General features: G+C 45.1%; 2 protein-coding genes across 2 annotated transcripts; both read left to right on the top strand.

Moving 5' to 3' along the window:
- Nucleotides 1–9,018: 9,018 nt before the first annotated feature.
- LOC127214338 (taste receptor type 2 member 143) lies at nt 9,019–9,903 on the top strand. Its single transcript, XM_051174741.1, has one exon. It carries the CDS (start codon nt 9,019–9,021, stop codon nt 9,901–9,903), a length of 885 nt encoding a protein of 294 aa, XP_051030698.1.
- Nucleotides 9,904–14,373: 4,470 nt separating this feature from the next.
- Nucleotides 14,374–15,339, top strand: Tas2r60 (taste 2 receptor member 60). Its single transcript, XM_051174743.1, has one exon. It carries the CDS (start codon nt 14,374–14,376, stop codon nt 15,337–15,339), a length of 966 nt encoding a protein of 321 aa, XP_051030700.1.
- The last annotated feature ends 12,495 nt before the right edge of the window (nt 15,340–27,834 follow it).

Below are 27,834 nucleotides of genomic sequence, written 5' to 3'. Positions count from 1 at the left end.
AGGGTACATGTCATTTTGTAGAACCCTCCTTATATTTTGCTAAGAACAAGGCCAGGGGCACAGACTATGTGTCTAATAATAAAGAGCAGAAGAGTGGACTGCATATAGCGTTCTTAAATAAGGGTACACAAGGAAAAGGTGATTGCAAACGAGCTTCACCCAATGCCAGCCATATAGGCTTTCTAAACAGGTTAGTCAATTTGAGATCAAGTTTCCTTTGTAGGCTCACTTAATACCGTGTGATTAATTTTTTGTTTTTTTGTTTTCTCTGGTGTGATGGGAGGAAGTGAGCTCACCCACCTGGCCCCCCTACTTGAGAGCACGGAGCTCGTCTACCCGTGGGCTCATGGTGAACACACCCAGCATTTGTGCAGCCTCTGCAGTCTCTCTCTGGAATCCCTCTTTGCATCTGGTGCAGATAAACACAGAGTTTGGGATTTTCTCCTGGACTGTTGCACTATGGGACTTTTTTTTTTTTTTTTTTTTTTAACTTCTCCACTGACTTCAAGGGAAATCGTGGGAGTTTCCATATTGTTTCGGGGCCACAGTGGGTGCTTCTTAGTTTGCCTCTCTTTTACCCTCTAGTCCCCAGGGCTACCTCTGAGTGGTATGTAGGTCATCGTGTTTTGGCCTCACCCCAAGAAGACATTTCATAACCTCAGACTCCCCTCAGACAGACCTGTGCCTGCAGGAAGGGAGGGGTGGTGTGTGGTGGGGGCTGTTCAGGATGGGAGGAGGGGCTAGGAAGAAGGCAGAGGGCAGGAAAAAACCAGGGGAGAATTACAATTGGGAAAATGGGAGTTTGGATTATGATTTTTCTTTGTAAGCAAGATTAAGCTGTTTCAGCAAGTATGACTCACACTGATTTCTATTCCGTCTTCTGCCAAAAGGTTACGAAAAACACGTGCCTGTAAGACTTTAATGAAATTCTGAGTATTAGGTGACTGCGATCCTTATTCACGGAGGACAGAGCCCAACACTTAATTGAAAGAAGGAAATGGACACATATTTGTAGGAGGCACCACTGTTGGTAAACATCACGGGAACAAACTTGGTACTTTTGTTTGTGTAGTGCTAACTCTACTTGCTGCCGTTTCTCATTTCCCCCTGAGAGCTGTCAGAATCACACATTTGTCTGTTCTTAGAAGCCAGAGATCTGTACCAGATCTATCCTGAAAAACAACGCAAATATAACAGACAAACTCTGAGAACATTGACTTGCTCCCATTCTCTTGCTGCTAACCCTTTTCAGAGGAAGATGTCTGACATCTTTTAGCTTGTGTGTGTGTTCATGTGAATGTATGTGTGTGTACATGTGGATGTGTGTACATGTGGATGTGTATACCCTTCCTATATCCCAGCCTTTTATTGCGGTTAAATAAGGATCAAGATAAACAAATAGGCTGAATAGATTTTTTTAAATTTATATTTTTAATTTATTTTATATAACAAAGTCCATTTAAATGAAAACAAACATTTATAGACAATATTTGGGAATTTGGGCGTTGTTCTTTCCAAACTACTTCCTGCTGGTAAGGGGAACTGTCATGGGGGATTTGAAACAGCTGGACAAGGCAGCCTTACAGACTACAGCCAGGATTTCTGAATCTTCTTCAAATAGATGTTTATTCAGGGAGAAATAACTTACAACCTAGACAGATGAACACCAGCAAGTTCCATCTGATGCTCTCCTGACCGAGTCCTGCCAGCAAGAGAGAATTCCAGGGTTCCCCCTCAGACCTCCTTCCAAGGGTCACTTCCGCCCCTGGCTCCACCCCCAATGGGCGTGGTCAGTGCCCCAGAAGGAGACAAAGTGAGTATCTCACTATAGCCTTTGCTGTGGTTCTAGCGCTTCTTAAATCCACACGGGATGTGTAGTCCTGGCAGTGGCAATGCTCTTCATGTTGGACAGGTGTTTTGATCTCAGACTTCTCCCTTCTGTGCACAATGTGTCTTCCTTCAGCCTAACACTAGCCTGTTAGCGTTTCACCCTCAAAGCCCAGTCACTGGTGGAAATCTTCCTCTGCAGTTTTGGATGCACCAATGTCCTTGTTCACAGTAAGAGACCGGGAAGGGAGAGTCTCAGGTGAGCCATGCCCAGATCAGATTAACCTGTGGCCAATTGTCTTGATGGATGCGGGAGGTTCTAGTCCACTGTGGGCTGGTGGCCCTGGGTTATACAGCAGCAGGGGCTGAACCTGAGCGAGAGGAGCGTCATCTATCCACGTTCTCAGCTTCACTCCCTGCCCAGACTTTCCTCAGCAACCGACTCCAAGAGTGCACACAAATAAACCTCCCCTTCCTTAAGCTGCTTTTGGTTACAAGGTTTCATCACAGCAACAGAAAGCAAACTAGAATAAAAAAGGTGCAACAGAATTTTATTTGCCGGGGTTTGTCCTCCCAGAACCTCTTGCTTTACTCCAGCTTGGACTTGTCACGCTCACCTCCCTCCCTCCCACCTCCCTCCCTCTGCACTAACCTCTCTCTCTGTCTCTTCCCTGTGGTGTCCTTAGTTTCCACATATCTTAGCACACGTATTGCTATGACCATGTCTCCCTTTGCCCCAGCAGATCCTCTAACGCTGGAGAATATGTTCTGCATTGGCTCCCCCAGAAAAGTGTATATAGAATGAACTTTTTCTTGATTTTATTTTGTTTTGCATTACCATTAGACATAATGGATTTTGGTCGGAGTATTTTGATACCTGTAACATATGCCATCATGTGTTTTATTCTTGGTCATCTCGCTTCCCTTCTGTCCTTCCCTTCCCCTTCCCCTCTACAATAGTTTCTCATTACTCTGCTTTCCTTTCATCTCTCTCTCTCTTTCCCCTCCCTCTCTTCTCCCTCAAGACCTCTTTAATCCCCTTCTCTACAGTTTCCTTTCTATGTTCATCTGGATGAGTGCACTCACACACACACACACACACACACGCACACACACACCTTGAATCTAGAATCTTTGCATGAGAGAAAGCATGCAGTACTTGCCCTTCTGAGACCATTTCACTTAAATGGTCTGTCTTCAGTTTTTTTTGTGTCTGTTTTCCAGAGACCATCCTGATTTCATTTATCATTGCAGCCGAGTGATTGCATTTTGTGTATTTCGTTTGTGGAAAATAAACCTCTTTCTTTGAGAATTTGTCTGTAAAGCCTGTAAAGTTGCTCTTTGACCTACATGTGGCCCACATCCCAGTAAAGCCATTGTCAGTTGGAAATAGTGTTAGTCAGAAGCATGGTTAATGTATCTAACCACCCCAGAGTAGCACAGCTGGACAGCCCAGTAAGCTTCAGAGGATTGGATGTGTCCCTTCTGATTACATGGCTGGCTAGGAGCTGCCCAGTGTCTCAGCTGTGTATCAGTGGCCGGGGTGGGAGGTGGGAAGAAGCTAAAACCCAAAGTGTGATTTCAACCAAATTTGCATAGCTTTTGCACGGGTGGGGTGTGGGGGTGTGGGGTGGTGTTGTCAGAAAACAGTGGGCTTAACCTTCTAAATCAGGAGGGATTTACCCTTGCACTTGAGCATCCAGATAGAGTTCTAGGTTAGTATACTGTTCCTTCAGCTAGGGAAACTCATTTGTTTACTAGTCTCTCTTCTTTAAGTATGCTCCCTTGTTTCAACTGTGACCAGCAGCTCAGAGGGCCTCTTTACCCTCTACAGAGAACACACCTACACCTTTTCCCAGGGTGGGGGCAGTGGGTGGCCCCAGTTGTGCAGAACAGAAGAGAGGGCTTGAGAACGTGACTGCCTCCCTCCCCACTCACCCTGGGCTTTCCTCATGTCAGGCAGCAGCTCTCTCCTGAACTACTCTTGCGATCCTCTTTCTAAACGGACTCTTCATTTCCCTCCAGTGGCAGCTGGCACCATTTCCTGGGCTCATCCCTGACTCTTCTCTTTATGAAGGATTCAGCTCTCACAGAGAGGCTGCGTCTTCCACTGCTTTTCAGCTTTCCAAACGAGTTTTGTTTCCATTCTCTCTGCTACTGTGGCTTGATGCCCTGAAGTAAATTTTAAAAGTCCCTTTACTGGCACTTTGGAACAGTCTTGAGAAATGAATGAAACAACAACAGCGAATCTCAGGTTCTAGCTGTCCTTGCCAATTTGTTCGAGTTTTGGTCAAGGACAATAGTTTCAGATGTGTTTTCTTGCAATGGAGTGAAGCCCTGATTTTGAAATCTCCTGTGGAAACTCAGTATGATGAATTAATTGTCAATAGACCCCAGGTCTGTAGGATGAAAGCTGGAGGTTTTTCTTTCTCTGCTTCCTAGAAAAGACTGTCTTCAAATCAGACGCAGCAGCTTGGAACATTATCACCTCTTCTATAAATGGAATACATTAATGAGCTTCATGGAGTTAATGAAGGAGCATTGATTTATTTCTTTAAAGGTCTCTGGTATTGCTCTTGGTTATTGAAACGGTGTAAGAAAGCAAGAAAGAAGGTTGGAGAGATGGCTTGTGTTTAAAATCCTATACTGCCCTTGCAGAGAACCTGAGTTTGTTTCTCAGTACCTATGTTGGACAGCTTACAACTTCCTGAAACTCCAGTTCCAGAGCATCAGATACCTTTGTATTTATGTGCACACACCCACCCGCAATGGACACATAATTAAAAACAGTAAAAATGAATATTAAAATAAAAGAAGTGAGAAGGAAGCATTTTAGTGATTAAAAGCAGACAAAGACTTTCCTTGAAGAATATCGTATACTTGTGAAAATAAACAGTAAGTCCTGATTTCCCCATGGAAAGGAAAGCAATGTAGAAATTTATTTGAGCATTAGCAATATAACCGTCTCTAAATAGTTTTTTTGTGTGTGCGTGCTGTGTAATGATTTTCAATATTTAAAAACAAGGTTTCTTTTGCTTTTTAAAGATTTATTTTTATTTGTTGTATGTGCCTTTGTACGTGGATGTCAGCATGTGAGCTTGTGCCCACAGAGGCCAGGAGAGAGTGTTAAATCCCCTGGAGTTACAGGCAGCTGTGAGCTACACAGCATTTGGGGAATCCAGCTTGGGTCTTCTTCAGGTCATCTCTCCAGTTCTATTCTGGTTTTGAGAGAGGATCTCACTGTGTAGATGGTACAAGCTGGCTTTGCACCTGGAATCCTCCTTCTTTGGTGCTGGGCTTAGAGGCCTGTAGCCTCAAATTCAGATATGCATTTTGGTGAATGAGTTTATTGGAATTTTCCAAATTTGTTCTCAGAGAGCTAAAATTCTGTTTTATTAGAATCAATGCTTAAATTATTTACCTAAAGAGAACGAGGAGAAGTTTGTAGGACCAGAAACTGGTATTTAGAACATTTCTTTTTTCTTTTTTTTTTTTAATGAAAAAGAGCTTTATGCATAGTTTGGCCTGAAAATGTATATACTGCTCAGACATTAAAACATTATTTCCTTCTCCGTCTTTTTCTGGCACCACTGCTTGAAGATATCATGTGTAAGGAAATGGGAGTATTTATGCACTCACCGCAGGGTACCCAAAGGTTCAATGGAGAGTAAGCTGAAGGCTTAACAAACCTGGTGAAATGTAACACAATTTTACATGTCTCAGAGGCGACACAATGCTTTACAATGCCATAAGGACAAAAAAAAAAGCAAAACAAAATGGGAAAAAAAAACTAAGGAAATGAACAAACAAAAATATTTTTGTGCAGAGAGCTAAAAGGAAGGAAATATGCACAGCTCTCTACAGATTTTTTTTTTCCATCTGGAACCCACGAGCCTGCTGTGACTTATTTGACATTAGTCTCCTCAGAAATGACTCGGGCGTCACCCTGAAAAACAATATTGTCAATTGTGTCACAGAAAAGGATCTATTAGCTCCATTTGTAGGCAGGCACCAGACGCCTTTAGGAAAGAGAAACAGGACCCGAAGTTTTATGAGAAGATTTGATGTTTTGATTAATTACTGTTTATATTTGAAGGGCTGTGGGAACAGATGACTGGGGGAATCTCCCCCTTCTCTTACCCTGTCTCCTCTCTTCCTCTTTATTTTTCTGAGATAGACTCTCATGTAGCCCAGGCTGGCTTCTAATCTGAGGATGGCCCCGAGCTTCTGATTATCTTGTCTCCAGGGTTGGGATTACAGGCCTGTGCCACCATGTCCCAGTTGCTGGGGATGCAACTCTGAGCTTCAGCATGCAAGGCAAGCAGGGTACCAGCTGAGCTACAGCCCAGCTCTGCAGTCCCGCCTTCTCATGGGACGGAACTGCTGTCAGCCACAGAGAAGGTGGCAGCTGGGGATGAAGAGCCTTGCTCTGACCGGGGTTATGCTGTGGTGGTAGAAGAAGCAAGACACTTAGTTACACTTAGTAGAAGAAGCGTGCACTTAGTTACACACGGCTACAACGGGGCGTGGGTGTCGTGGCCTCAACTTGCTCGATGATGACATCAGGAAGTTGGCCTCTAGCCCGGGAGGAATTCTGAGCCGAGCCAAACATTGTGAAACGCTCAGAGGCTGCTCACTGCTGCTATCTTCAAGGAGAACCAGAGGGAAGCCTGCTGGGCACTCGGCCTGGTTCCCGGAGCTGCCTGCAGAGTCAGGCCATTTGCTTTATTGTTTCTTCGATAACCTTTTGAAAATTCAGTGGAAAAAAAAGAAGAAGAGCAATTTTTCAATCAGAAGCGGCTCTCCAGCTGGCTGTTTCTCTTTTCCCTGTGGCTCCCACTGTAAATCTGCAGATGGTTATTTTCATACCACCTGGGTCTTTCTTACACACAGGCTTCTGGCTGTGGGATCTCGGGGGCGGGGAGGGGGTCAGAGAACATCACCGGTGAGGCCATTTTCGGTGAGCCACCCTGGAGCACCCTGACTCTAGCAACACTGGCCTCTGAAGAGGGGATGCCTGCCTCGACTGTGCCCCAACATCTCTGCCGTCGTCGTGCAGCCTCTCCACGTCCCTTGTCCCTTGCAGTTTCTCCCTTTGTGTGTGCGCACGCGCAGGCTCTCTCCCCTCTCAGCCTACCTCGGTGGGATACTCTGCACTGCTCCCCGAGTTGGGCTGGGTGATCTGAACGGGCTTACTCTGTGTGGTTGCTGGTGAAAGCAAGATGTAACCTGTGCGACATAAATCACCCGGTGAACCGCAAGCCTTCTGGCGGGATAGTTATTTTTGTGAAACGGAGTTCACTACACGTAAGGCAGGCTCTTCTTATGGGGCCAGATTTGTCTTCCGCTCTTCTGGACGTAGTTTTGTTTCTCGTCCTCCGCTGTGGGCTGTGGTGTATGTACTTTTTGGACCCTCCCCCCTTCTCTGTCACTCCTTTTTACTCATCACCATTTACCTAGTCTCTCACTTCCTTAGTACCATCTTATGAACAGATATATTTTATTTGTAAAACACATCAAAGCTAAGATGTTAACGGGCAGCAGATCTGAGGGTAATATATCAGGGAAGTTCACATATCAGCTAGAGACTCCAATGTGGAGTGTAATAGGCACCTCCAAAGGTCACTGGGTAGGGAGATTTTCCCAGCCTTGGACAGATAGTGTCTACTTATGTCACTGACCTAGTGGGTAATCCTTAGCATAGTGTCTTGAGGGCACTTAATAAAATATTTACACGGGGCATGAAGGTTCTGTTCAAAGAAGGAAATGTGAGTAGCAGTATCCTTTAGGAAGCACTATGGAAAGAAATAGTATATTTAGGAAAGTGTGTTTGCCAGGCAAGATATGGTCACTAGTGCAATAGTGGTATGACTCTTAAAGTTTCCTGACTGGATTTGAGGCTTGCTGTACGGGAAGAATTCCCTGCCCATTACTGTAAACCTGGCTAAAAGTCCATGCCTGGGGAGGTCATAGACTCTGCCAGGGAATATCAAACTGCCTTCTAAATATCTTTATTCATAGACAGAGATTTGTATACTCCCAACATTGGTCAGAGAAGTTTCTTTCTGCCGTAGTTATAGTGTAGAGACTCCAACTGCTCACGAGCTGAGAGTACGCGAGTATGAGCGTCAGCTCTAGATTGGACGTTGATATCACTCTCCATAACCCAAAGCCCAGAGGTTCTAGAAAGAATATAAGAACCATGAAATGCTGTCCTCTGGTTACCACAGAGCCATCACACTTATAAACTCACAGCAGCTGTGGGTACCTACACACAGCTGTCACAAGGTCAAGGCAATCAACATTCCAGCAGGGATAGAGGAAGGTCATAAAGCCCCACCCCTAGCCGAGAAGCTAATTGGAGAGTCATTTTCCTTCACAGTGTGGTCAATGGTAGGTTGTTGATATAGTAGCAGAAGGCCTTGTCTCCACAACTCCATGTCCATACAGGAAACACTCATTGGTCTCAGTTATGTAAAACAAGCAAGAAAACAAACCAAACTCCCCAAGACATGAAGGGGTGTGTGTGTGTGTGTGTGTGTGTGTGTGTGTGTGTGTGTGTGTGTGTGTGTAGGTTGCCGGTGTTCCAGTGGATAGCCTACATCCATGCATTTTTTGGGCAACAACAATTGGATGCAGTGAGTTACAGAGGTTGGAGAAGGATGTGGAAGGGTGATTTAGGGATATATATGATCAATACACATTGTGACCATGTATGAATTGTTAAAGAATAAATGAGAATATTGTAAAGAAGAGGGAGACAGAGAGAAGGAGAGGGGGAGAGACAGACAGACAGACAGACAGACAGACACACACACACACACACACACACACACACACAGAGAGAGAGAGAGAGAATCAGCAACAGAGGGGTATTCCCCAGAACTCTGGAGTATCTTCTGCTAACATTTGCCTGCACCTGGCTGTGGCAGAATAGAACATGTAAGTTATACAAATTGAGGCGTCATTGAACTGGGAGCGATTTACATGCCTAGGGAGGAGGTAATTTTTATCATTTCAAGCCCCAGGCACTGGGACTTTGCTGCTGGTTGGGCTTTTTGCATGAATCCAGGGTGAGAGTCTCCATGTCTCTGGTCCCTTCGGTGGCTTGCCTGTAGGTTCCTTCCATCTCGCCGTGTGCCTGTGTCTCAGTTCTCTGGAGCCTGTCTGGACAGATCTCCCCTCCACAAGATGCTCTCCACACCCACAGTGATCTTCATGACCGCCTTTTTCCTGGTGTCCTTGGCGTCTATGTCGCAGAATGGCCTCCTGATCGTCGTGCTGGGCAGAGAGTGGATGGGCAACCGGGCACTGTCAGCAGTGGACATGATTGTGGCCTCTCTTGCTTCCTCCCGGTTCTGCCTTCATGGGATAGCCATCCTGACCAATCTCTTGGCCTTCTTTGGTTTCTGTCACCAAGCAAACATTGTTGGCATCCTCTGGGACTTCACCAACACTTTCATTTTGTGGCTTACGGCCTGGCTTGCCATCTTTTACTGTGTCAAGGTCTCCTCCTTCTCCCACCCTGCACTGTTTTGGCTCAAGTGGAGGATTTCCTGGTTAGTCCCCAGGCTGCTGCTGAGCTCTGTCATCATGGGTGGCCTCTCAGCCATCGTATCAACCACTGGGAACATCTTTGCTATCCGGATGACCGTCTCCCAGGGCTCCCTTGGAAACTGTACTTTTGGTCACATGACACTAGACTTCCTTCGGTACTATCATTTGTCTCATGTCTTGCTCATGTGGCTCAGTCCTTTCCTACTGTTCCTAGTGTCCATTATCTCGCTCATGTTCTCACTATACCGGCACATGGGGAAGATGAGGGGCCCCAGGCCCGGGTCTCACGATTTCCGTATTAAAGCTCATGCTATGGCTCTGAAAACCCTTGCCGCCTTCTTCATTTTCTATGTATTATTTTTCCTGTCCCTGATAATTTTTGCTACAAAAGGCAAAACCATGCAAAGTCATTGGTATTGGGCCAGAGAAGTCATCATCTACACGGGCATCTCTTTGAACTCCGTCATCCTCGTGTTTAGCAACCCCAGGCTGAGAAAGACCTTGAAGGTGAGATTTTAGGACACACATGCTGCCCAACCATAAGCTTTGAGGGCCTTGAATCAGAGATGTCTTTTCTCTCAAGTGATGAGAGTCGGTACTGTGACAAATGAACTCGTGTGTAGCAAGAGTTCAAAAGGTTTGCACACGCTCTTGTTTCCTTCTTTCCTCTCTCTTCCCAGTCTCTGCCCCCTGATCATTGGTACCCTGACTAAAGCTGGTCTCCCCCAAAGGCCCCTAGGAGACAGAGGGCGGTAGGTAGGAGTCTGCGCTACTGTAGATCCACCTCGTGTTCAGTGAGACTGCACTGTTTGACGTGAAGAGATGTTCAGGTTTTGGCTAAATGGAGACGATGGAAAACAAAGGCAGTTCTGAAAGTTTGTTTTGTTTTGTGTTTGTGCTGGGCATCCAGCCCATGCTAGATGAGGACTTGAAGATGGAACTGTGTTCTCACACCTTGGTGTCTTTGAGAGCAGCTCTCATGTCGCTCAGGCTGCTCACAATCCTTCTGCCTCAGCCTTCCAAATGCTTAATTATAGTCAAGGACCAAGCTACCCGGCAATTGTTAATTTTGCTAATCTTTTCTCTGCTTGCCCTGCCCTAGGGATACTTATTGGACACTGTTGCTGAGGTCAGCATTCTCCAGTCTGGAATATGGGAAAAATGGCATACTGGGAGGGGAAATAAAAATGTGACCATTTCAGTTTTCATTAGCTTATGTGTTAAGTTCCTATCTCTTTGTGCGTGTTTTATGATGCATATAACACAACGGTGAAGTAGACATGATGATAATTAATAAATGTGCACATAGTTGTGTCTTGGTTCCTTTAGGCTCTGTATCAAAATATCATAGCCTGAGTGAGTATTTTTTCTTTATGATAAATTCTTTATTCAAATTTGAAACTAGCTTGTTTTACATGTCAATCCCAGTTCCCTCCCCTGTCCCCCCTACCAACCACCATCCCATCCCCTCAACCAGGGAGGATGAGGCCTTCCATGGGGGGGTCTTCAAAGTCTGACACATCATTTGGAGCAGGGTCCAGGGCCTCCCCCACGTGTCTAGGCTGAGAGAGCATCCTTCTATGTGGAATGGGCTCCTGAGTGATTATTTCTTACCATGCTGGAGTCTGAAATGTGGAGTGCCAGCATGGTTGGGGTCTGGCGACACCCTTTTTCCTGGCTGCAAGCATCTATCTGTATACTAATGTGGCAGAGAGGACTCTGGGATCCTTCTATAGTCCAACTTTTCAGCCAGAGACACCATCATGGCCTCAGATGAATTCCTGATGAAATTCAAGCATCCTTAATGCACGTGCATTTCTTTTAAAATTATTATCGTGTGTGTGTGTGTGTGTGTGTGTGTGTGTGTGTCCACAAAGGCCAGGAGGCTACAGTTATGGGCTGCGTGAGCCCTGCTGACATGTAAATCTCAGCGTCCCTAACAGAGCAAAAAAGCAGTGAACACTCCTCAACCATGAAATTGTCTTTCCCGGTTACACGATTGTGTTTCTACTGCCTTACTCTTCTGGCATACTATATGGCATTTTATTCATCTCCACAGTGCAGATGAACTACTTTTCAACATTTATTTGTGTTGTGCAGTGTGTTGGGGTTGGGGATGGGGGCACATGACAAGGTAGGCTGTGGAAGCCAGAGGACAGCTTTCAGAAATAAGCTTTTCTCCTTCCACCATGTGGGTCTTGGGGATCAAACTCAGGTTCTTAGGCTTGGCAGCAAGAGCCTTTACCTGCTAAATCATACAACCAGCCCTGCTGAACCCCTCTAAGAGCTTGGGGATGACTAGGGAGATACATAGCATTTAAAAGACAGCATTCAGGCCACTGTTTCCTCTTTTAATTTTTCCAATGCAGAGCACTGAATTGGGAATTTCTATCCAGAACACCAGTCTAGTCTCCTACAAACCCATTTTTATATTTCACTTATACAGACTGTGAACTAATAGTGGGGCACACGCCTTTAATCCAAACACTTGGGAGGCAGAGGAAGACAGATTTCTCTGTGAGTTTGAGGCCAACCTTGTCTAAAGAGTGAGTTCTAGGACAGCCAGGACTACACAGAGAAACTCTTGTCTTGAAAAAAAAGAAGTAAAAAGAATATGAAAAACTCGAAATTATCAGACTTTGTGTCTACCTAAAAGCTAAATTTAAATAAGAGAAAGCAAAATGTCATAAATACAAGAATGATGAAAATCACCACAGAATATGATACTGCAGAGATGACTTAGTGGTTAATGGCACATATTGCTCTTGCAGAAGTCTTAGGTTCAGTTCCTAGCATCTGTATGGTAGTTCACAACCATCTGTAACTCCAGTTCTAAGGCATCTGATAGGCTCGTCTGACTTTCATGGATACCAGGAAGGTACACCACACACACACACACACACACACACACACACACACACACACACGCACACACACACGTAAATGAAACACTCCTACACACAAAATACAATAAGTAAATATTATAACCACACCATATATTTAAATATATTAAGTATTTAAATATAAGAGTCTACTCACCTTTTTGAAAGAATTTAATTTGCACATGACATATGCACGGTAAATGCTTGTGGTTTATGATTTGTGCATAGAAGCACTTCGATGGCAACCAATTCCCTGTTGGAGCCCAGTGCTTTTCATACCCTTGTTATGGAACAGGAGATGCTAACAAATAACTGTTAAATCAGTTGAGGTTAATTACACATCCTTAATCTGATGAGCCGTTGACGGTGTAGGAGGTAGAAGGAAGAGATAGGAGTTTTCCAAACTTCAAGGTTTGTGGCTGCACAAACTCCAGAGTTGAAAGACCCCAGTTTGCCTCATTTCTCCGGACTCTGGTAGGACACAGCCGAAAGTCAGCCAGAGAGACCAGGACACAAAGAAGGGAGTTTGGAGCACCATGCCCTGGGCATTTTCACAAGGAGGCAGAATCACTGTGTCAATTTTGCGTGTCGTTCTTCCTTCACTCTTGAGATAAGGTCTCTTACCGAACCAAGAGCCCACTTCCCCTCACCCCCACCCCCAGGCTACTGTTCAGTCCCAGAATTCCTTGTGTCTCCCATACTCAGTAGGTGGATTACAGGTTCTGTCATTCGTGGAGCTTTCCATGGTTGCTGGGGAGAAAATTCAGGTCCTCATACTTGTACAGTAAGCAGTTACTGAGCCATTCCCCCAGTCCTGGTAATATATATATATATTTTAAATTTAACTTTTTAATTTGGATGTGTATATGTGTTTCTGCGCTCTCAATGAAGTGTCCGTGTGCAGGCCAGAGAACAACTTTGAGGAGTTTGGTTTTCTCCCTCCGGGTTTCCTGGCGGAACTTAGGTCTTCAGGCTTGTTGGCAAGTACCTTGATGTGCTACACCATGTGGCCAACCCTAAAGCTATAATCGGCAAAGAAAACAGGGATCTAGACAGAATCCACACTCGGTAAGGTGGAAGAGGATGGAGGTGTAGGTCATGTAGCTAACTCCGGTGAAACGGGGCTGGTCCTGGAATCAGTGTAGCGCTTAGTCTTCTACCACGAGCTGAATATGATGTGAATATGAGTCTTCATCTGCATGAACTTGAGGCTTCATTTCTTTTATCCGTGAACTCAACCTCGATGTCTTCATGCGGCCACATCCAGTCTCCGTGGAAAGTCTGCGTACTAGAACGAGCACTTTCCGCAATGTAGAGATGGACACGGGGAAACAGAGGGCTCACTGGCAATGTCCAGACCATCACAGTGAGGAGCGGGGCTCGGGTCGCACCTGCCTCTGAGAAGGCCTCTCACTGCCCGTCCACTGGTGTACAGCTCTCGTAGCGAGACTGCCATTGTGAAGGTCACTGCTAACAGAATATTGTCTAAGTTTTTAGGAGACACTCCCTGCTTCAATCTGTGTAACCACCTCTCTTACTCTATCCTGGGATGCTGAGTCCTCAACTGATTGGAGCTAAGCTCTCTCAAGAGAGAGGTTTGGATCGGTTTCTGGCTCTGTGTCAAAGGGATATTCTTACTGTACCTCTTTCTAGGGTTGCTGCAAGAATTAAATATTGGGGGGGGGTGTATCTAGAACAACGTCTAGAGCCTAACAATCACCTCTCACCCCCCATGACCGACATGATCTCTGCTATTCGGTAGCACGCATGCCCTGTGGATTTGATTACCAAGTAGTCCCAGGTGTGCGATCTTAGGTATCAGCTTAGAGAAGCGCAGCTGCCTATGTAAGAGACACCATATGCAAGGGCCTGATGCATTATTCACACTGATGTTGACAGTGGGTAGGGGATAGCAAGAGATCAGGCAAATTCACGGGCAGGCAGGGAGACTTTGGAAACCTAGCCTAGGCAATATTTGCATCTGTTCTGAAGAGAAGAAACAATTGTATCCTCCTCAGAGAGCCTGCACCTCTAGCTTCACTTCACTTAGGGCATGTGGAGCGACAAACATATTGGAGAGACTTCTTAGAGCAGCAAGTAGCTCTTCATGGGACCCATCATGTCCACTGGAGAAATGGGCACAGGTCACACAGCTCTGGGCTGTCAGACTGTTGATAAGACCGTCATCGCTTTATTTATCATTTTAGTCCTGTTGTGCCTGGTGGCAGTGGTAGGCAATGGATCTATCGTTGTGGTACTAGGCATGAAATGGTTGCTCCGGAGAACACTGTCCGCTCACAATAAGTTACTGATCAGTCTAGCAGCCTCTCGCTTCTTCTTGCAATCGGTGGTGATAGGTAAGAACATTTATGTTTTCCTGAATCCCACAGTCTTCCCATACAACTTAGTAATGCTGCTCATAAATTTGATGTGGGACTTCCTGACTGCTGCAACCATTTGGTTCTGCTCCTTGCTAGGTTTCTTCTATTGTGTGAAAATCGCGACTTTAACCTACCCTGTCTTTGTCTGGCTGAAGTACAGGGTGCCCGGGTGGGTGCCATGGATGTTGCTCAGTGCCGTGGGGATGTCGAGCTTAAGTAGCATCCTGTGTTTCGCAGGCAATTATCTGATATATAGCAGCTTTGTAAAGGGTGCCCATCAGCCTCGGAATGCCACTGGGAATAGCTTGAAGCGCTCCCTTGAGAAATTCTACTTCTTCTCTGTAAAAGTGACTATGTGGACGATCCCCGCTGTCATCTTCAGCATTTTCATGGCCTTGCTGCTCGTGTCTTTGGTGAGACACCTGAAGAAGAGCCTCTTGGCCTCCTCAGGACTTCAGGATGTTAGAGCCCAGGCCCACGCCAAAGCTCTCTTCACGCTGCTCTCCTTCATCATCCTTTTCAGCTCCTGCTTCCTGTCACTGGTACTTAGTTCTGCCAGCGATTCACCGTTTCAGGAATTCAGGTACTGGATTTGGCAGGTGGTGATCCACCTGTGCACGGTGATACACCCCCTCGTCATGCTCCTCAGCAACCCTGGGCTGAGAGTGGCCGTGAAGAGGGGCTGCTGCTGAAGACACGGGGCAACCCCAGGGGCAGGGGATGCCAATGCTTGGACAGTGTGGCGGACGGCCCGGAGCAACAGACACAGGACACATACGTTGGTCCTTATTCCCAGCGTGCCACATACACTGACAGATGATTCACCTCAGTGCAATAAGATCCCAGGTGGGCTCCAAGGTCCTGAAAATGAGCAGCCCCACCATGTTGTCTGTGGGACTTGACCGAGGACAACTTGACATTCACTGCGATACGCCACATGATAATTCCCGTACTGAGCCAGACTGGCGAAGGTGCTTATAACTTTTCTTCCCTCTCTGGAGGCATCGTGTGAAACGCTCTAACCCTTTCCACCACTTCTCAGCAGTTTAGCCATTTGCCACAGAGATTTCTTCCCCTCACCAGAGGCAAAACTAAGACAGGCCTGATCTGCGTTCTCCAGACAGACCGTGGCATACTTTGTGCTTGGGCAGAGCAGCGTGTGCCACCCTGAATGTTTATATTTTCAGACGACTTCCGAGACTCCTCTGAAGGTCCAGGGTTTGGGATGCATTTATTAGTGAAGTCCTCTGCAATGGCCTGGCTTCTGAGTCCTTTCTGTAAATTTTAAGGCTGTGGGTCAGATTTACCTTCTCCTGTGTTGATAGAGGGATGTACGGCAGCTTTTGATGTGGACAAGATCTTCTACATGGACGGAACTTAGACCAGAAGGACTATTGGTCTGGTGAGGAACTGCAGATTGCCTTCCTGCTTCCCTTAAGAAGCCTTCTTTTCTCAAGCCTTGCCTACACTCAGTTATCCCTTGAGCATTTCTCAGACAGCCTGTAGGACAGTTTCTTAATTAGTGATTGATGTGGGAGGTCCCATACTATTGTGTGGGTGGTGCCATCCCTGGGCTGGAGGTCCTGGCTTCTAGAAGAAAGCAGACTGAGCAACAAGGCAGCAAGCATCACCCTTCACGGCCTCTGCATCGGTGTGTCTGCAGACTCCTGCCCTGTTCGAGTTCCTGTCCCGGCTTCCTTCGATGATGAACAGCGATATAAACCAAATACACGCTTTCCTGTCCTAGTTGCTTTTAGAAGCAGAGTTTCATCACAGGGATAGCAACCCTAACTGAGATACTCATGTATGAAGATCTCAAGAAAGGTGAAATTGTTAAAGGAGAAAGAAGGCTCACATGGGCCCCCGTTGCTGCCGAGATGTCTGGGAAGGTCAGCTGGGCCGTGGAGTGAGCCTGAGATGAGTCTGTGAGGTCATCAATTAGACCTCCTCCTGAAAGTGGGAAGCGATATTTTATACAACAAGGTGTATGTGAAAGGGGCTGGGAGAAGCTGGGGAGGTAGTTCCCCAGGTGAGTGTTTATTCAAAAGCATCAATTCCCTAGCCCTCCCACAAGGGCCTGGGTGTGGCCACTTGTGTGCCTGTGGTCCCAGCACAGTCAGGGGAAGAGACAAGGAAGGGGTTGCTGTGCTTGGGAGTGAGGTCCTCCTCCAGCCTCTGTGCATTCATACACACGTGAGCACACGTGAGCAGGAACACGTGCACGCACGCACTTGAGAGCACACGTCCCTATCTAGCTCCGTGGTGTATGTAATATAAAATTGTCAGCTGGTGAACTTAAGCAACAGCTTATCAATGTTTGAAGGTATTAATAAATACTGTCTTAGAGAAAATTTCTCTCACGTATATGTTTGCCTTAAAAAGGATTTATTTATTTTTATTTTGTGTGTTATGAGGGTTTTGCCTGAATGTATGTCTTTGCACCACGTGAGTATGTATGTTGCCTCTGGAGGCCAGAAGAAGGTGTCAGATCTTTTGAGAACTGGAGTTATAAACAATTTATGAGCTGCCATGTGGGTTCTGGGAATCAAACCTGGGTCCTCTGCGAGAGCAGCCAGTGCTCTTAACCAATGAGCCATCTCTCCAGCGCCTACATACTTTTTAAGGTAGGGGTCTCATGTGGCTCAGCCGGGCGGAACTGTTATGGAGTTGAGGATAACCTTCTGTCTTTACTTCCAAGTGCTGAATGTTTCTATACTGGGAGCTGGATAGTTATTAGAGACATTGTTTGAGAAAAGTGGTACACAATACATGGCTTTTGGATTGTTTTCAGTATGTGTGTTAATAATTACGCATGAATCGTCAGCGTATCTTAACAAAACCAATAAAATGTCAGTCGTGAAAGAACTAGCCTCAGGCATTGTATTATTGCAACGCTGCTGGACTAAGATGCCTACCGTTACCACACTAATCTCCACAAGGCACAGCTCTGATCTGTTTCAAGAGTACCTGAGCATGTCTTGCTGTCTGTCAGACAAATCCCAGGCCTCTGCTGCTACAGTCTGGTAACCGCTTCCAGGAGAGCCCTGTGTTTCAGTGTGTTTGGGCTGTCATGGAGATGGGTAACCGTGAAGCTACCTCCTGACACTTGCGAAATGTTTCCCTATCACTCGTGCCTGTCAGAATCGCATTCGACATTCTGCCTTTTTTGCCCCTTGACTTTTAAAGGTTGGCCCATATGCCCACTGACGCCTGTCTAAAGCTCCCCAAACCTCGGTCTTTCCCACTTTCCAGGACGAGTAAGTTGGCGGCCTCCAGTGCCGTCCCTCCACCTCGTGGTACCTCTGTTGGTACGCCGTGTACTTCCTAGGAGATATTAACTCTTAAAGGAACTGGTGATTCATGCTCTCCCACGTGTCCCCCGAAGTGTGCATACTGGGAATCGAACCCAGGTCCCCTTCAAGAGCAAGGAGTGCTCTAAACCACAGAGCCATCACTCCAGCCCTTACGTGCCTGGCTTTTAAATAGCACAGCTAAATGGAAATTGCAACCTAGGTTTATTGACGTTATATGGCTAGTAAGGAGTATAATGGGATTATTGAGTGCAATCGTACTTAAAACAACGTGGGCTAGGGACGTGACTCAGAGCTAGAGTGCTTGCTTGCCAAGAACAAGGCCTTCAGCTCATTTTTTCAGCACTGGAAAAACAAAACAAAAGATAAAGCAGGGTGGTGTAGGAATGACCATCACCACCAGTCAGTACAGACGTGAAAAATCATGTATGATGGGCAAAGCACTGAGCCATGGGGGAAAAGGACTGTTTAGCACTGTACCAGCACGTTAGCTTTCCTACCTGGAAGAAGAAAAAAAAAATGAGGTCATTTCATTATGATTTCCAAGTAGATGATACTTAATATGTCACCTATATTTTTTAAAGCTGTCTATTTCTTACAAATGGTTTGATTTACTACCTTCGTTTTATTCTGTAAAATACTATCTCTAAATTTGAAGGAGCCGAATATGGCTTGCAATCCTGGTAGTCAGGAGGCCGAGGCAGCAGGATTGCTATTAGCTATTACTAGGCTACAGAGTGAGTTCCAGACCAGCCTGGGCTAGAGTGAGAGACTGCTTGAAAATAACAAACTAAAATTAATTAATTAATTCACAAAGAAATCAATAATTTAAGGAAAGGTTTCTATACATTCCTTAACTCTTTGATGTTATTATAAGGTCTGCACATATCCTTCAATTTCCTTAAACAGAGAAACCCTGCTTTCTTAAGCCAAAGACTAGTTCTGAAAATAATTTCAGGACAGTCGTCGCTACAGCTTACTATATTAATAAATCCTAAGAAAATTTGTGTGATCCAACTTGACACAAACTAAAGCCACCTGATGGTGGAGCCTCGGTTGAGAAGGTGCCTTCATAAGATCAGGTGTAGGCAAGCCTGTAAGGCCTTTTCTTAATTAATTGGTGACCCACGGGGAAGTGCCCAGCCCTTCGTGGGTGGGACCACTTCTGCGCTGGTGGTCTTGGGTTCTATAAGAAAGCAGGTTGCACAAACCACATTAAGCAGCTGTTTTCTGTGGTCTCTGCATCAGCTCCTGCTTCCAGGTTCACGCCCTGTTTGAGTTCCTGTCCTGACATCTTTTAGTGATGGACTAAGATGTAGAAATGTAAGCCAAAGAAACCCTTTCTGCCCCAACTTTTCCTTCCTTCCTTCCTTCCTTCCCTCCTTCCTCCTTCCCTCCCTCCCTCCCTCCCCCCTTCCTCCCCCCCTTCCTTCCTTCCTTCTATGTAATGGTGTTTTATCTGTCTCTAACTAGGACAGAAATTGGTACCAGGACAGTGGGGCATTACTGTGACAGACCTGACCATGTTGCTTTTGGGAGCACTGTGGAAGGACTCTGGAACTTAGGGCTGGAAAAGGCGGTGAGTGTTGAGTGCTCAGTGGGATATTCTGTAGGGACTTGGAAGATGATGCTGAGATCAGTCCCGATGATAGGGGTCTCATGGCTCCTAAGTTTCAGAGGGAAGCAAGGACTTTACTGGGCCATTTGTGTGAAGAATCCGTGGTGTCTGGTCGGGGATGGGGGTGGGGTGGGGGAGCTGGGAATCAGCTGGGATTAGCAAGAGACCAGAACCACTAAAGTAAAACTGCTTTTCTGGGACAAAGGATGCTGGTCAGCTGGGGCTGAGAATCCGCTGGGAGTAAGGAGAGACCTGCATCACTGAGAGCCATCTCTCTAGCCCAGAGACTTTGGATTTTAAAAGTGACTGGATATTTTAAATAGACTGAATATATATATTTTTTTCTGAGGCCTGTTTCTCTGTGTAGCCTGGCTCTGTAGACCAGCCTAGCCTCTGGCTCCTGAGTGCTGGGATTAAAGTGTGCACCACCGACCGCCACCTGGCAAGAAACTGAATTTTTAAGTTTTTGAATTTGTTAAGACTATGGAACCTTTTACACTTAGAATGTTTAGAATGTAACGCTGATATTAATGGGTGATCTTGGGGATGAATAAGAAATGAAAGGTTGTGTGTGGTTTAACAGAAAAATAAAAATGAAACTTTGTGTGATCATCTCTAAATATTCTGGAAGACCACTGAGAAAGTTTTAATACTAAAATTTTTGATAAACACTCACATACATTTAGTAATGTGACATTTTTATATTATTTGAAAGCTTGCGGCATATTTATTGATTAACAATGTTAATAGCCATGGCTACCACTGCTTTCATTTTAGTGAAAATACCCGAGTTAGAAAAAGCGATTAAGTTATAGGTAACAGAAAGGCAAAGGAAATATTTTTTTTTATGTTATAAATATATAACAAGGTAGATTTATTTACTGGAGGGAGGGAGGAGGAGGGAGAGTACTAACAACTATTTGTGTACCAGAATTAATCTTCTCTCATCCCTTTCCATTAATCATCAATGTCATGTGATCAGTACCCCAGAATCTCAACATCAATGGACGCTTTACGTGCTGTCTCTTCCAGGGGCAGAAACACACAGGCTCAGTGAGTGTCCATCCTAGTGGGTTTCATTTTTACTTTCTTTTCATTTATTCTTTGTGCCTTTCATGCCATGCCTCCCGATTCCCCCCATCTACCCTTCCCCCACAAAAAAACAAAACAAAACAAAACAAAACAAAGTGTGTGTGTGGTGTGTGTAAACCCCATCATGGAAGCTGCAGTGTGACACAGTAAACCCCTTTATCCACACTGGGTCCTCACTGGGACTCTTCCTGAACTTTCCACTGCCGGCCACTCACCCGAGTGCTGCTCCTGATGAGGGGCAGGGACAACTCTCCTGCTCTTGTGACCTCTGGGCCGGCTCTCCCATCTGCCTGGCGCATAGATGGGTGGCTCAGGGCGAGGGAGGCATCTCCACCCTGCCCTAGCGGCCACATGACAGATTAATAATGGGGACAGCTCTCCCCTGTGGCTGGCTCACCCACACCTCTGCCAACAGGTTTGGCTCTATTGTGCTTCCTGAGTGAGGTGCAGGGCCTGCTCTCCTGAGTGCTGCAGCAGATGTGGGCAGGGACAGGCCTTCTGCTCTTGTGACCTCAGGGAGGGCCTCTCTCCCTGCCCATGCTGCCACAAGGCAGATGGGTGTGGCCACGGCCTCCCATGCTCACAACTTCGAGGCTGGCTCACACACACCTCTACCAACAAGGTTGGCTCTGTTGCACAGCCCAAGCGAGGTGCAACGTCCTCTTCAGGGGAAAAAAATTAAAGCATTTACTTACTTTATGTATGGGAATGTTTTGTCTGAATAGTTGTGTATCGAACACATTTGGGCCTGTTGTCCGAGACCTCAGAGGACCATCACACTTCCTGGGAGTGGAGATAAGGGTGGTTGTTAATCACCATGTAGGTGTGGGGAACTGAAACCAGGTACTCTTAACTGCTAAGCCATCTCTCCAGCCCAGGGGATAAATGGTACACACACACACACACACAGGCACACACGCACACACATGCATACACACGCACACACACACACACAGGCACACACATGCATATACACGCGCACACACACACAAACACAGGCATACACATGCATATACACATGCACAGGCACACACATGCATACACACACACAGGCACACACATGCACACATGCATACACACACACGCATGCACAGGCACACACACACACAGGCACACACATGCATACACACGCACACACACACAAACACAGGTATACACATGCATATACACACGCACAGGCACACACAGGCACACACACATAAACACAGGCACACACACGCACACATGCATACGCACATGCATACACACACACATGCATACACACACGCATGCACACACACAGGCACACACATGCATACACACACAAACACAGGCACACACATGCATACACATACACTCACAGGCACGCACATGCATACACATACACTCACAGGCACGCACATGCATACCCATACATTCACAGGCACGCACATGCATACACACACACATGCATACACACACACAGGCACATACATGCATACACACGCACACACACACAAATCCAAATGACCCATGTCAACATTAAAATTACTGTAGAACAAAGGGTAGCGTGCAGAAGAGCCTGCTGCCAAACCTGACACCCCTAGTTTAATCTCCAGAAGAAATGAACTGACTGATCCCTGTACTCTGTCTTCTGACTTCTGACACTCACATGTCTCCTCCACAAGTAAATAAAAATGTAACAATAAGATAAAAAGTACCACAGAGCAACATTTAAATAAAGTGCTGAGGTGCAAAGTAAATACACAGAAATAAGTTCTGATACACAAATAGTTATCAGCTAGAGTACACAATTTAAAAAAAGAGGAAGGATTGTTTTTGCAACAAGAACAAATACCTAAAAATAAAACTTACAATGTATACGATCTATATGAAAGAAAACTTAGAACACCCAATAAAACATGAACTAATGGAACCCTATGTTCTGTGCTTTTATAAGAATATTTGACACTATAAGCATGTCATTTGTCCCCAGGAACTTGTTTATTTAGCATAAGATTACAGAAATATCAAATTAAATTTATATAAGAAATATGGACAACATCAAAGATTATTATAAAATTGAATTATACTTAGGAGAAGACCATGAAACTGAACAGGCTGGCTCCTAACTTAAAATATAGTATAGCCTCACAATTTAAAAAATATGCATAAATATAAACCCACAGATTATACAATTCAGGACAGCATGTCTATTATACATATAATAATTTAGTATAAATTCAGTGTAGCTGAAACTACAATTTTAAATAAGAGGAAAATTCAGTCGCTGATATTTAGAAAACAAGATAGTTATCTGGAAAACCAAAAACCAAAAACAAAAACAAGTTGCCACATCTCAAACCATAAACTGGATAAACTCCAAACATATCAGAGATTTTAATGTCAGAAATTATACACGATTGCCAGATGAAAATGGGAGATTAAACATCTTTGAAAACCTTGGAGTATGGAAAGTCTCTTAAATTCACAAAAGAAATGATCTGTTCATTACAGTTAAAATGTTTATATGACAAAAATATGTAAAAATTAAAAAAACAGCAAGTTGAGAGAATCTCTTCCATCCGTGTCATAAAGAGCTTTAATCTTCAATATATAAGCAGCTCCCAGAAATAAAAGGAAAATGAACAAATATAAGAAAAAAAATGTAAGAATATGAACATGAAATTCTCAGAAAGAAACAAAAAAGAAACATACACTTAAAGAGACTGTAGTCCCGTCACTTAAAAAAGCATCCACTTTGTCAAACTTTCTAAACATTCACCAAATACTCTGTTGCTAAGTTGTCAAGGGAGCATTGCTCTCCGTACATTGCTGATGAGACACTAAGGGTAATTTGGCAATATGAAATTGCACCCTTTGATTCAGCAATCCTCCTTGAGAGTTTGGTGTGGAACACACCTCTTCATGGGTTACAGTTTGTACCTCGCCCTCTTGGACCTGCTGTGACTGGAATCAGCAACGCGGAAGGGGTGGAGCCTGTCCGAGAGCAGGCCTGCCAGTGCTCTGTGAGGGGTCCATTACAGAATCTACAGAGAGGGGTCTGTCTTTCAGCAATGGCAGGAAGAGCTGCCTCTGTTGCTTAGGACGACCTGGCAGGATTAGAGGTCACTATAGACCCTTTATTGGGATATACCTACGTGTCTCCATCTCAGATTTCTGGGCCTCGCTGTCCCTGGATCGGTGTCCTGAGCCTTTAGAGTTAACATTTCACCACAACCCAGTCACTTACTGTGCAACTCATGTTTTGTTTCTCACAAATTTCAGACTTGTAATCACATGTGAAAAGAGACAATAATTATAATTATTACTTGACATGACAGATGTAGACGCTTTCTGGCTGTATTGGACATTTCAAGCCCTACACTCATTGTTTTCTTTTTTTTGCCACATTCTTTTAGAACAGTTGGAGTCACAGCCTTGCCATCTGGGAGCTCTCTTCCCCAAGAGCACAAGGATGACTTGTATAGGCAACCAACGAGGACAACGACGACATGCTGGCTTTGGGGTGACTGGGGGGAGGGGCGCGAAGGCTGCTTCTCTTAAAATGGGGAATGCACCTCAAAGTAATGGCCATTAATTTGCATACCGTCTCAGCAAATAAAATACTCAGGAAGTTCTGAGAACGACTTTGCTGACCGTATTCCCAAGAGACCCACTCTGAGAATCTGTGCTTCCCATTCACATAGGTTTAGAGTTTGTGGGCATGAAGGTCTTGCTTCCCAGGCTCAAGGACATACCAAAAAGTGACACAAGAAGAGTCCTAAAAGTTCTGTGGCTTCCATCAAGTTATTTTATGTCCCTGGTCCCAGAAGACCAGGCGACAAGAGTCAAGTTTCCTTTTGGTATGAATAGTTGACCATGATTACCATGTGGAAAAGGAACTATGAGGAGCATGTGCCACAATTTTGACTCTGCTTATAGGGAACTAGAAGTAAAGGCTTGGAACTCTCAGAGGCGAAGATCTGAGAAGGGTTTATATGTCTTTCGACCTTACATCCAGCTTCAGAGTAGAAGATGCCCATAGTTGGCTTCATCACAACTCTCTGCAAGTTTCTCCAGAAATTTCAGCCAACCAGAGTCATGGGGAAGCTATGAAGAGATGGAATGAACCCGTTGTGAGTGTCAGTCAAGAACCGAATGGTTTAAAGGGTAAGCTACACTTCAAGCATCTTCTTCCTTTCCCGGATCTTTACACAAGTTGATGTGCTCATCACTACCATCATCTCGCACCTGGGCTTTGCCTTTGATTTGTGGGAGCTGCTTTACCCGAAGGAGTCTGTTCGGAGCGTTTCCCATGAACTTCTTGTGAGGGTCTGTGGTAATGACTGTCTGATGTAGGATGATAAGAGTATAGTTTCCATATTCTTGGGGGACGCAAGCTTTGTGGTGCAGCCCGGAGCAAACAGGATCAAAGAGAGTAGTTATTGACTGTGTAATCACCTTGAGTATTGTTTGGTTTCTTCCATGTGTCATACTTTCCTGTGGGTTCCAGTTGAAAGCGATTCTTCCAAATATCAGTCGTTCAAGCGTGTCTGCCTCAGGCTTTGTGCCTGAAAAATGGAGCAGTGTGTGTCTAGCTTTCGTGAAGAATGCCTCTCTGATCTACACATGCTTATCCCTTCTTTACACATGGGCATGGCTGGCTATTTCAAATCTATATCAAAATTGAACTCTTGATGTCCCATGAATCACATCCTAACGTAACTACTCCACGGTTTTCTGTTTGCTGGCTTTGTGTCAGTGTGTGGCATCTTCGCCTTCCAGATGCTTGGGTCAAAATCTTTTGCAGTCAATTTCTGAACCTCAGAAGCAGGGGTGCCACATCATTTAACACCAAGCTAAAGCATTTGTAGATGGCGTCCTTCCGGGTTGTGGTTTCATAGGAAACAAAGTTGCTTCTTTCCTCTGTTGAAAGTCAGATCCTGGCACAAAGGTTTGAAAACATCAGGGACAGAGTTACATTGTCCATCTTCCAGGAGAATCTGTGATTCTGCTGTTTATCACCATCTCCAAGCTACAGTCTGGTGCAAGCTGATGTTATCACATGACTGTACTATTACAGTTGCCTCCAAACTGGTTCTGCAGCTTCTACTGTCTTTTTGCCTTCAGTCTGTTTTCAACACAGCAGTCAGGAGGATTCATTAAAAAAACACAAATGGTGTCATGTTGCAGCTCTTTCATAACTCTTGTTTGCTTCCCACCCCAAGAGGAAAGCACAAATCGGAGGGTGAAAGGACATGCTTCAAATCTAGAACCACGTGCTTGTATCGAGTTCTCTCACACTCAGGAGAGACAGGAGGTCCAGAGGTTCAAGATTACCCCGAGCTTTATACATAGTAAGTGTGGGGTGAGGATGAGCTATGTGAGACCCTTTCTAAAAAAAAAAAATTCCAGCTGAACTAATTTAAAAAAGAATTTATCAGACATCTAGATATGGTGATCTAGACACACAATCCTTCTACAGAGAGCAATGGGCACTTGGAAGCAGAGTTCCCTTTTCCCTTCCCATTTGAGGCATGCCAAGACAATGGTGTATTAAAGAGGCCACAAGTCAAGTTCTAATAGTGTTTAGTACTGTGAGAATTGTACATGGAAATTATTTAGATACTACCATTGCCTAGCATGATCTGTTTATAATATGTTGCTGCAAATTTTGTTTGTTCAGATACTGTGTCTTGGAGAATTTCCATTTATTTCTTACGAGAATTTATCGAATTTATCTGGTTTGACATTTCCTGATGCCACCATGGTATTTTTTTTTTTTTTTTTTTGCCTGAATTCTAATGGTTTGCCTCACCGACTCCTCTTGCATGACTGACTCGGGTAAAAATGGGCATGCTGCAGGTGTAGCAAACCATATGAACAGTCCCTAAATGGGAGAAGAGAGCTGAGCCTTTGAAGTCAAGAGTAGACGCTTGAGGAACAGAGTCAGCAGGATGTGTCTTCTGCTACTTCTGGGGTTGGCCTCTGTCAGGCGACTTGCTGACATCACTGATTCACGTAGTTTACATGTCCAGCTGGCTCTGGAGATCCCCTACCTCCACTTCCCCAGAGGTAGGATCTGCACCTGCCTGGCATTTATGCAAGGACAGGGATTTGAACCCTGATCCTCACACTTGCATGCGAGTACTCTACCTACAGAGGCATTTGCACGCCCAAATGAAGGAGAGATTGCTTCCTGCCTCTGGGGATAAAGGGTTTAGAACTAAAATGTGAGGTTACTGGCCCTCTGCTCTGCTGGCAATCCCTTGGGATCTTGTGACTTGGGTCACCATTGCAGGCAGGTTCTATCCTGACTTGATTCAGAAATACCACACTATGAGCAGTCTGGTCAGCAACGGGTTATGAATATGATGGTGGTCTCACAACACAACGGAAGGAAAATGTTCATAGGGACGGCGTAACTCAAAGAATGACACATGTGTTTGTGGTGACGGTGTTGTAAACACATTTGTTGTACTGCCAGTCATACAGACGCTCAAGAATACAATTATATGAATACCTGATACTTGATCATGAAACCAGCGACTGTGTAACTGCTGTATGCATTTCCCATGCTCTGTGTTCTACCATTACTGAACTGAAACCTAACAGTAAGGTAATACATGCATTCTGCGAGCCACAGCCTCACACATCTTCATTTGCCTCATTTCCCGACTGCATCAGGAAGCTCTGGGGAGGGGCCCCCTGTGCCATGCAAGTTTGGGTGAGTGTACTCTGGGAGGTGCATGCTGGGTGAAACTGCCCAGTGACTCATTTCTCAGAAAATATCTCTGTTGTTGAGTAACGCATGACTGTACTGTTCCTAATGGTGAGAAGTTTCAACAGGGGAAGAAACAAAAATAGGTAGTTTCAGGATCTATAGTCAGAAGGAATCTGGATCCCTGACCACTCTGTAGTGGATCTAAGGGATCTACAAGAAGCTGGGGGAGAGCCAGTGCCTTGTATGCAGCAGAAGAGTTAACATTTCCCTATGGCCAGCGAGTTTTGTTAATCTATTATTATTATTATAACTGTCCTCTAAACGCCACCCTCAACTTTCAAAGCTGAGAATAGGTTTTAGGGCCTCAACAGGAAAGACTGTAACATGTATATTTTGTCTTTTGTCAGAAAGTTCCACTATGCGACCCGACGTCCTGGCCTCAAACTTGGGGTCTGCCTGTCTGTACTTCCTCAGTGCTGGT

The sequence above is a fragment of the Phodopus roborovskii genome, unplaced genomic scaffold, assembly GCF_943737965.1.
Source record: "Phodopus roborovskii unplaced genomic scaffold, PHOROB, whole genome shotgun sequence".
In the NCBI taxonomy this organism is placed as follows: Eukaryota; Metazoa; Chordata; class Mammalia; order Rodentia; family Cricetidae; genus Phodopus; species Phodopus roborovskii.
This window is presented reverse-complemented; position numbering and strand designations above follow the sequence as displayed.